Below are 10860 nucleotides of genomic sequence, written 5' to 3'. Positions count from 1 at the left end.
AACAACCACCACAATAATGATGATAAATGAACATAGACGGCATGCTCACACAGCCCCATCAGGGAGGTTCTGGAGGCTTCCTCTTGCTGGTGATGAAGCTGAGCTCAGAGAAGAAAACCCAGCTGCCCAGCTGGAGGAGGAGGGACATGGACTCTGAGGGCGCACTGCCCCTTTGGGACTTCGTCAGGGGTGCTGACCCTGACCCTGGTTTGAGGATGCAGCTGAGTGTCCTCTGAAGCAGACAGGCATCGATGCCACAGACATGGACCTGAGAACCAACCTAAGTTCCTTTCTCTGGCCCCAGACAGGAACTGTCCCAGGGCTTCTCATTCCTTTAGGAGGGCAAGTGCCCAAAAGTGAACTGGTCTTCCCAGGTCAGGCCAGGGAGCAGAGGCCCAGCGGGGACTTGGCACTAGGATGTCTGTTTCTTGGTGCCCCGGGTGGGTCTCAGGTTCCAGCGGCAGCAGCTGGGCAAGCTGGAGGCACTGAAAGATGGCATGTTCCCCTCCGGTACCTCCTGGGGCTGGACTCCCTCCAGTAACACCTGTAAGTTACAAGCGCATTTCTTGCTGAAACCATTCAAGGGCTGAACTTTCTACTGGGGTGACATGAGCCCCAACAGAGACTGCGGCATAGCATGCAGGAGCCGGGGCAGAAGTCAGTCTGGTCGATCTCGGGGTCACATGGGATCCCCAGGGGGTCCTTTGGTCCCAGGGTGCCCATCCCTGCTCCACGGGTCACTTGCTGAGCCTCCGGTCTCCTCCATGTTTCCTCGCTGCTGCTCCCGCACAGCGTCTAGAGTGGCTCTGAGCCAACCATCTCCTTCTGGAATCTTCTCTCCCTGCTAACACACAAATTCAGCATTGCACAGTTCCAGCATGCTGTCCATGTTGGAAACCCTTTTCTACTGAAACTGGTTTCCCTATTAACCAGGGGGTTAATGCGTGCAATTTTCTTTTCATCTTTTACCAAACTCTGCCTACACAGTGGCCCAATTAGACAGGTGAAGGACTGAGATCCAGAGATGCTGATTGAGAAACTTCTTACCCCAACAGGGGCCAGGTTGGAACCAAGCAGGTGTGAGCCTGCCCCAATGCAAAGCCAACCACCCTAACCCTTTCTTCAAGCCCCTCATCGAAAGTGAAGGTCGCTCAGTCATGTCTGACTGTTTGTGACCCCATGGGCTATACAGTCCATGGGAACTCTCCAGGCCAGAATACTGGAGTGGGTAGCCTTTCCCTTCTCCAGGGGATCTTCCCAACCCAGGGATCGAACCCAGGTCTCAGGCATTGCAGGCAGATTCCTTACCAGCTGAGCCACAAGTTCAGTTCAGTTCAGTCGCGTCCGACTCTTTGTGACCCCATGAATTGCAGCACGCCAGGCCTCCCTGTCCATCACCAACTCCCACAGTTCACTCAGACTCACGTCCATCGAGTCAGTGATGCCATCCAGCCATCTCATCCTCTGTCGTCCCCTTCTCCTCCTGCCCCCAATCCCTCCGAGCATCAGAGTCTTTTCCAATGAGTCAACTCTTCACATGAGGTGGCCAAAGTACTGGAGTTTCAGCTTTAGCATCATTCCTTCCAAAGAAATCCCAGGGCTGATCTCCTTCAGAATGGACTGGTTGGATCTCCTTGCAGTCCAAGGGACTCTCAAGAGTCTTCTCCAACACCACAGTTCAAAAGCATCAATTCTTCGGTGCTCAACTTTCTTCACAGTCTAACTCTTATATCCATACATGACCACAGGAAAAACCATAGCCTTGACTAGACAGACCTTTGTTGGCAAAGTAATGTCTCTGCTTTTCAATATGCTATCTAGGTTGGTCATAACTTTTCTTCCAAGGAGTAAGCGTCTTTTAATTTCATGGCTGCAATCACCATCTGCAGTGATTTTGGAGCCCCCCAAAAATAAAGTCTGACACAGTTTCCACTGTTTCCCCATCTATTTCCCATGAAGTGATGGGACTGGATGCCATGATCTTCGTTTTCTGAATGTTGAGCTTTAAGCCAAATTTTTCACTCTCCTCTTTCACTTTCATCAAGAGGCTTTTTAGGTCCTCTTCACTTTCTGCCATAAGGGTGGTGTCATCTGCATATCTGAGGTTATTGATATTTCTCCCGGCCACCAGGGAAGCCCCCTATTCATCACCTTACAATTACTGGTATGTCTGCTCTGACTGGTACCTTCCTTAAGGATCCTGAAAGGAGTGTAAGAGTCCATGGGTCTATCGTAGTCACAGACACATGCAAGCATCCTCTCAGTTGATTTTATTTTTTAAATTAATTCTTTCTGGAGTATAGTTGCATTACGATGTTGTGTTAGTTTCCACTGTACAGCAAAGTGAATCGGCCGCACCTGTCCACATATCCCCTTTTTCTTGGATTTTCTTCCCATTCAGGTCACTGCAGAGCACAGAGTGGACAGGGGAGACTGAAGGGCTGCAGTCCTCGGGGGCATAAAGAGCTGGACGCGACTGGGCGACTAACGCACACAGAGCACTGAGGAGAGGCCGCTGCGCCTTACAGTGCAGTTCTCATTAGTAACCTGCTTTCTACACAGTATCATAGTGCGTACACGTCAATGCTAACCTCCCAACTACTCCCACCCCAACTCCTTTTTCCTCCTTGGTGGCCATATGTTTGTCTGTCTATATATTTCTGTTTTGCAAATAAGATCATCTATACTCTTTTTCTTCCCTGGTGGCTCAGACGGTAAAGTGTCTGCCTACAATGCGGGAGACCCAGGTTCGATCCCTGGGTTGGGAAGATCCACTGGAAAAGGAAATGGTAACCCACTCCAATACTCTTGCCTGGAAAATCCCATGGACGGAGGAGCCTGGCAGGCTACCGTCCACAGGGTCGCAAAGAGTCGGACACGACTGAGTGACTTCACTTTCAACCATTTTTCTAGATTCCACATATATGCATTAACGTGCACTATTTGTTTTTCTCTTTCTGACTTACCTCGCTGTGTGTGACAGCCTCTAGGTCCATCCTCTGTTGATTTCAGAACATTTCCATCATCTCAGAAAGAATCCGTTTGCTTAAGCTCTCATCCCTGTATCCTGCCTGCCCCCCGACCCCAAGCCCTGTGCAGTCACCGTCTCTAGATATCTCCCTATTGTGGACATTTCATGTAAATGGAATCCTATGATACCTGGTCTTTTGTGACTGGCTTCTTTCACTGAGCATAATATTCTCAAGGTTCACTCATATTGTCCCATAGATCAGCACTGCATTCGTTGGCATGGCCAAATAATGGAACGATATTTACAATGGAGTAATATTCCATTTGTGTGTATGTGTATGTGTGTATGTAACATTTTATGTATTCAGTCCTCAGTTGCTGGACCTATTTCGGTTGTTTCTACCTTTTGGCTGTTATATAAAATGCTACCCTAAACATCTGTGTACAAATTCTTGCACAGACATGTGGTTCCATTTATTTGGGGTATATACTGAGGAATAGACATGCTGGGTAACACAGTAACTCTGTATATTTGTTTGAGGAACTGCCAGCCTGTTTTCCTAAGTGGCCTCACCGTTTTTCATTCTCTGAATGAGTCACTGTGCACGGGTCTAATTTCCCCACGTCTTCATCAAGGTTTATTATTTGGACTTTTGATCCCTGCCATCTCTGTGGGTGTCAACAGGTATCTCACTGTCTCGGTTTGCATTTCTCTGGTGACTGATGATCTCGAGCATTCCTTGGGTGCCTATTGGCCATTTGTGTATCTTCCCTGGACCAGTGTTGGCTAACAGTGGTTTTTGACCCTGGGCACTGAGCTTCGGTCTCAGTCTTCCCATCTGTGAAATGGGCTGACTACCACCCGTGGAGCACTCTTACAGAAGATAGGATATGTGCTATTGAGACACAGTGACTCTGACCTGAAGATGCATGCAGCAGAGAGCTGCGATCTCAGGAGCTACTAGAACTGGGGGTGGCCGGCCCCCCAGTGGCCTGGGTCACTCATCCCTTGGCACTTCTGCCTTGCTCTCTTCCGTGTCCGTCATCCCCCGCCCCCCCTGCCATCTCCACGGGTGTGAACGGGTATCTCATTGTATCCATTTGCTTTGGCTGCTCTGTGACCAGCAACACTGTAACAAAATCTGTGGTGGGCAAAACTTTCCATAGTAAAGCTCAGGAAACCAACTGACCAAATGAACAGCTATTCCAACACTGTGAGCTGGGAGCAGGGTTTCTGGCTTTTCATCATGTGGTTGAGTCCTGAATTGAAGTGTCCCCCCGAGAAGATAGATAGTTCGGGTCCTGATTCCCAGGGTCCATGAACATGACCTTATTTGGAATTAGGCTTCTTGCAAATCTGATCTGTTGAGGTGAGGTCATCTAGGTGGGCTTCCCTGGTGGCTGAGATGGTGAGGAATCTGCCTGCAATGCAGGAGACCTGAGTCCAACCCTGGATCAGGAAGATCCCCTGGAGGAGGGCATGGCAACCCACGCCAGTGTTCTTGCCTGGAGAATCCCATGGACAGAGGAGCCTGGCAGGCTACAGTCCATGGAGTGGCAAAGAGTAGGACACAACTAAATGACTAATGCTTCCACTTTTCACACTGGGTGGGGGTGGCTCTGGTCCAGTGACAACAGAAGCAGAGACCAGGTTTGTGTTGCAACAAGTCAATGATCACTAGGAGTTGCCAGCAGCCGCCAGGAGTAGACGAGGCCGGGGATGATAGTCACCTGCAGCTTCTGGGGAGGCGGCCCTGCCCACACCTTGACTGCAGACCTCTAAGCTCCAGGACCAGGAGGTCACGCATTTCCATTGTTTCCAGGCGGGGGTCCTTTGTCACAGTGGCAACTAACAAATGCAGGTGACAATGATGTTTGTGACAATGATGTTTGTGACAATGTGGAACGCCCTGGAGGGCAATTCTGCCCCGTTTGTTGTGTGCTTGGTATTTCTATTTGTGTATGTTAGTCACTCCGTCGTGTCCGACTCCCCATGAACTGTAGCCAGCCAGGCTCCCTCTGTTCATGGGATTCTCCAGGCAAGAATACTGGAGTGGGTGGCCATGCCCTCCTCCAGGGGATTTTCCTGACTCAGGGATCAAACCTGGGTCTCCTGCAGCTCCTGCATTGCAGGCAGATTCTTTACCATCTGAGCCAAGAGGGAAGCCCAAGAATACGGGAGTGGGTGGCCATGGCCTCCTCCAGGGGATCTACCCGCCCCAGGGATCGAACCTGGGTCTCCTGCATTGCAGGCAGATTCTCTACCCTTGGAGCCACCAGGGAAGCCCTTCTCAGTTGTACAGCAACTGGATATAATCGCGAGTGTAATAAATGGGGGAAGACCTGCGGCTCTGGTCATTCTCAGGTCTGCTTAGACATAGGTTATTTTGAAAGACAATACAGACTTTGGAAGAAGGTAGGCTGCATTCTCTAAGTGGAGGGTCTGGGCCCTAATGAGTCATAGGAAGTGTCTGGTAACCTCCTGCCAACAAATGTCTACACAAACATTTCTCAGAAGGCTATGTGGCCTGGTAAGTCCATGTTATATACCTGGAACAACTCTCTACCCAGTGCACCCTCATTCTGTCCTCAACTTAGAAAGGGGGGTGGAGGTGTGAAGGCAAACAGCAGCATCCAGAGGTGACACCAGGGGCCGGGGGGAGGCCAGGGGTGGGGACACAGACTCTGGCCGTACGTGCCTTCCCCTGGCTCAGGGCCGCCAAGCTGCCCTGTCCTTCTAGGGTGAAAACAGGTCAGGGTCCCTCCCAGCTCACATCTGTAGTCTGACTCTGGATCTCAAAGCTAATAATTAGGATTATTTGCTCATCCTGCTCATAAGGGTTGCAGGGGATCTTTGGATAAATTAGGTGAATGTCTTATTTGTCGAACACTGCTCACAGCCACCCTTGGGGTTCCTACTAATCATTCTTCCCAAGTCTGTTCCCAAAGGACCTTCCGAGCACAGGGCCAGCTGCTCGGCCCAAGGAGTGCATTTTAATCCACTGTATTAAAGCTTTTCCACTTTATATTTCAAAGGAGGTGATTAGACTCGAGGTGCCAGGTGTCCAATAGTTTGGCTTTGTGTCCGGGAAGCAATTTGTGAACATACTCCTTACTTTTGCATGTTCGTATTTCTTTTGAAACCATCTGGCAACCCTAGCGAGATGAGAAAGAACAATCTCTGAGATATAAGAGAAAACAAACCACACGGGAGCTTCGTTAGAATGATTATTCTTGAAGTTAACCATTGATAAATTCATTCAGGTGAACAATTTGCTTTCAGTGATCGGGAGCCCACAGATACACACCAAATGTAGCTAAAAGGACAAGAGAAATGCACAGCACGGCGCTCCTGGCTGCAGCACTACAAGGTACCAAGGATGAGCCTTCATCTCTGCAGCAGAGGCTGCAGCGGTCCAGACTGACCCAGCGCTGCCTGCTCTCAGGATCCTTCAGAGAGGCTGGCTCTGGGAGGTCGCCAGGAGGAGGCCACACACCCAGGTGGCATCTCCAAAAGCCAGCCTCTGTTTATAGGAACATCTCAGCGATTAAGAAATATATGTGACTATGCACTGCCTTGAGGGTGAGACTCTGGCTCCAGAAGTCAATGAGAGGGGAAACCAAGTTGCCTTTAGGATGTGAAGCAGGTCTGGCTTTTCCCTTAGAGAGGGGCAAAAGCTAGGTCTGCGTCACCTTTACCAGTCGTGGACGTGGAGTTGGAAGGTGTCAGAAAGGCTGCGGGTGCCTGCTGCCCCCACTGCGGACCTGCTGCAGATACTGCCCTGGCAAGTGGGACAGTCAGGCCACACCAGCTCCCAAAGCATTTGCTCCAGGAGATTTGAACAACTGCTTTTCAGAAAAGCAGGGCACCCGACTGCTGTGAGGCAGTAAGCAGTCTAGGGCAGCGCTGGGCAGGCAACCCGGGCAGAAAGCGTCAGGTAATCTGAGATGCCCAAGTGAACGGTGCCCTAGGGCAGAGGTTGTTCTGACACTTCAGCTGGCTGACAAACAGGCTTTTCTAGCTCCAGTGATGGGTGATGCTTCTACTCTTCCCTCAGGGAGCAAAGTCAGGTTTCATCCCTTCCGTCTTTCCCTGTGGTCAATGCTTCTGCTCTAGCGTTCCAGGATTAGCCAGTGTCTATTCCTCCACCTGGTCAGGGATCACTCCGAGAACTCCAAAGCGGTTCTCGAGGTGATCACTGAAAAAATGAAGGTTCGCTTTGATTTCCTGGCGAGCCTGTGTGGATGGGGGTGCCGTGCAGGACTTGGGACCCACACTGAGAAATCTCATTCTGGAAGTATTCCGTTTGGACAATATTTTTCAGCCAGATGACTGCTGGAATAAAAGAGCCTCTTCAAAGTGGTAGGCTCTTTTCTGGCTTTTCTGGGAGAGCTTGGTCGCCCTGTGCTCGGATCCCTCATCACACAAGGGAGGGACATTCAGTGATGCTGCTGTCTACTGAAGTATCCTCCCTACTCAAGTTTTCTATAATTAACGCCTTCATCTCTTTCTCTTCCCTCTAGGTGTTAAGATTTGATTGTCCTACTGCTAAAAAGCATGCAGTGATTGAGCTTTCCGCTGACCTTAGTCTAACCCTCCCAGATTTGTGCGTGCTAATTTTTAAGACCACTGGCAGGGCAATTGATGAACCAGAACTGAAGCTAAACTGGGAACAGTGTCACTTCACTCAGGTCTTGGTAAGTTCTGCTCAGGGCACAGAGAGAGGCGTGATGGTCCTCGAATGACATCAACCAGGACTCCCTGGAAGTGAGGTTTGGGGGTCTGATTCTAGTTTTAGAGCTGGAAATTGAAGGCAAAAGAAGGGGCGCTTTGCTTTGTCTTAGATTTCCCAATGGGGCAGTGTTTTGAGGAAGATGCCAGTTCTCTTTGCCAGAGGAAATACCAAGTGTCAGGGAACCGAGGTGTGCCTGGTGAGGGCGCTGGGTCCTTGCCGGTCACTTGCGAGGTTGCTGGATGTGCTGGGTCCTCGGGGAGGGGTGCCTGTCTATGGAGGCGTGGGGCTTCTGGTGGGCCACCTGGGCGGCCGCTGGGGGGAAGTCCTTGTCGCCCTGTGGGAAGACACGGAAAGCACTGTCTCATCAACCGTGGACAGCTGGTTGAGTTCATGCACGCCTGTCTGTGCAGTTGCTTAGCCATGTCTGACTCTCTGTGACCCCATGGACTGTAGCCCACCAGGCTCCTCCATCCATGGGATTCCCCAGGCAAGAATACTGGAGTGGGGAAGCCGTTTCCTTCCTCCAGGGGATCCTCCTGACCCAGGGATTGAACACGTGTCTCTCGCATTGCAGGTGGATTCTTTACTGTCTGAGCCACCAGGGAAGCCTGAATAAGTTCATGAGCAAGACCCAAACCCAGCATTCTCTGGCTTCCCTGTGCGAGTGGGTGGGTGGTGGAGTGGAGAACTTGTTGGAAGGTGGAAACCCATCTCCTAGGACTGTGGGGAGGTCCTGAGGCTTTTGGGGGAGCTTAAAGGGGCACAGAGACCCATGTACCTTCCAGAAGGTGAGAAAGCTCACCATCTCTGCCCCCACACCAGGGGTCAGGTACCACATGACTCACTCAGAACTAAGCTTGGTTGTTGGGTGGCTTTCTTCTGCTAGAGCAGTTCTTGTGGTCGTTTTGAATCCCATGGACAGAGGAGTCTGGTGGGCTATAGTCCATGGGGTCACAAAAGTGTTGGAGCCGACTTAGCGACTAACACTTCACAGGTATTGCCGTGTAATTCTTATTTCAAATTTCTTCAACCATTAATAAGTGTAAAAACATTGTCAGCTCACAGATCCCCCAGAAACCCGTTGGCCCGTGGACAGGCTGCTGAAGCTGGTCAAGTCTAAAGAGAAAGAGGACAGAAGAGGGTGGAGGAGAGGCAGGCGGGCGCTATGGGCTCTTCTGGCCACCACCCGGTCTGTCCCTGACCACAGAAGCAACTTCCGTGGACAGGGGGGCAATTAAGAGCCTCCCCACCCCCCAGCGCCCAGGTGGATGAGTGGGGTGGAGTAAGGACAGGCGGAATCAGGAGATCGAGTGCTGAGACCCTGAAATGACCAAAGGGCTCTTACCCGGGCGATGACTCCGGAGATAAACACGGTCGGCTTGGGTGGGCTGGAAGACAAGAAGGAAAAGACATGGACCACCACGATTCACAGAGAGGAACACGCAGGTGAGGCGGATGGGGAGCCCGACTTCGTGACCACTTGACACATAAGGAGCCCCCGGAAGGAGGCGGGAGCATGCCTCTTGCCGTTATTTCATCACATGGACCTGATGGCCGCCATGCTCCAGACACCCAGGCATGTCCTGAGACTGACACATGCTCCTGAGGCTGAGCTCAGGCGGAGAGGGAGAATGCTGAAGCAGACAGAGGGCGTGTTGCTGAAAAGCACTCTTTTTGTTTTTGGGCAATACTTCAGCTAACTGTGGGCGAGCCCAGTGGTTTTGGTCTCAGCAGACTGTGGACCTGGGTGATCCCTGGAGCAGGGAAGGGGCAGGGTCACAAGAGAACAGGAGACTCCAGGCAAGGAGCCTCCAGTCCTCTGGGCTGCGAGGCACTCCCCTTGCCAGAGTCCTCGGCTTCCAGAAGCTTCTAACGGGGGAGATTCTCAGAGCCGATCGATGCAAAGCTCTTGGCCTTCCTGGGATGCCACGTATCAAAAATGTAAGGTCCATGCTTCCACTGCAGGTGGCACGGGTTTGATCCCTTGTTAGGGAACTGAGGGGATTCCCTGGTGGCTCAGACGGTCAAGAATCTGCCCACAATTCAGGAGACTTGGGATCGATTCCTGAGTCAGGAAGATCCCCAGAGGAGGGCATGGCAAACCCCTCCAGTATTGTTGCCTGAGAAATCCCATGGACAGAGGAGCCTGGCAGGCTACAATCCATGGGGGTCACAAAAGAGTCAGACAAGACTTAGAGACTAACACTTTCACTTCACTGTCTTAGGGAACTAAGTTCCTGCATGTCCCATGGTGTAGCCAAAAAATAAAAAAAGAAAGAAAAAGTAAGGTCCTTGTGAAGCTCTTGCTATTTCCTAATTTCTTTCATCACACTGAGCTGACCCATCCTGTCACCAATACTGAGGGAACAGGATTTAGGATGAAAGCAGTACAGGTTCATTGTTCAAAAGCAACAAGCCAAGCACATTAGACTCACTTGTAGTTCTACTACCTGGAGAGAACTACTGTTAACATGTGGGATGTCCTTCTAGCCTTCCTCTTTGTGGATAGAGAGATGCACTTGTTTCCTTATTAAATTTTCTTCTTACCCAAAGAGTCACCTTGTTTTGTAGTCTGCATTCTGCAATGAGCATCTGGTGAGCATCAGTTCAGTTCAGTTCAGTCACTCAGTCATGTCCGACTCTTTGCGACTCCATGAACCACAGCACGCCAGGCCCCCCTGTCCATCACCGACTCCCGGAGTTCACCCAAACTCACGTCCATCGAGTCGGTGATGCCATCCAGCCATCTCATCCTCTGGTGAGCATACTTCTATGATATTATAAACTCTTCTATGGGTTCAATCCCTGGGTCGGAAAGATCCCCTGGAGGAGGGCATGTTAACCCACTCCAGTATTCTTGCCTGGAGAATCCCACGGACAGAGGAGCCTGGCAGGCTACTGTCCGTGGGGTCGCAAGAGTCAGACATGACTGAGGTTACTTAGCACTCACACACATGCCTTTATAAAAATAACTGGACGTGTTATAGTTTAGAAGCATCAGAACACAGTTCCAGGTAGTACACAGGTATGCAAAAATGTAAGGTCCATGCTTCCACTGCAGATGGCATGGGTTTGATCCCTCGTTAGGGAACTGAGGGGATTCCCAAATGTTCCAATGAGAGATAAGGGGACCCAGAAGCCGTTAGGTGAATGC

The 10860-nt window shown here is 50.8% G+C and overlaps 1 protein-coding gene across 1 annotated transcript in view; it reads right to left on the bottom strand.

The window, feature by feature from the left end:
- Positions 1-6186: 6186 nt before the first annotated feature.
- The window catches only part of DAP (death associated protein), a 65608-nt gene continuing 60934 nt past the window's right edge, over positions 6187-10860 (bottom strand). Inside the window, exons 3-4 of the mRNA XM_068990498.1 lie at positions 9052-9094; positions 6187-8040 (exon numbers count right to left, since the gene is read on the bottom strand). Coding sequence (XP_068846599.1) covers positions 7927-8040; positions 9052-9094 — 157 coding nt within the window. The 3' untranslated portion in view covers positions 6187-7926. The remainder of the gene's footprint in view (positions 8041-9051; positions 9095-10860) is intronic.

The sequence above is a fragment of the Capricornis sumatraensis genome, chromosome 18 (genome assembly GCF_032405125.1).
Source record: "Capricornis sumatraensis isolate serow.1 chromosome 18, serow.2, whole genome shotgun sequence".
NCBI classification, from domain to species: domain Eukaryota; kingdom Metazoa; phylum Chordata; class Mammalia; order Artiodactyla; family Bovidae; genus Capricornis; species Capricornis sumatraensis.
This window is presented reverse-complemented; position numbering and strand designations above follow the sequence as displayed.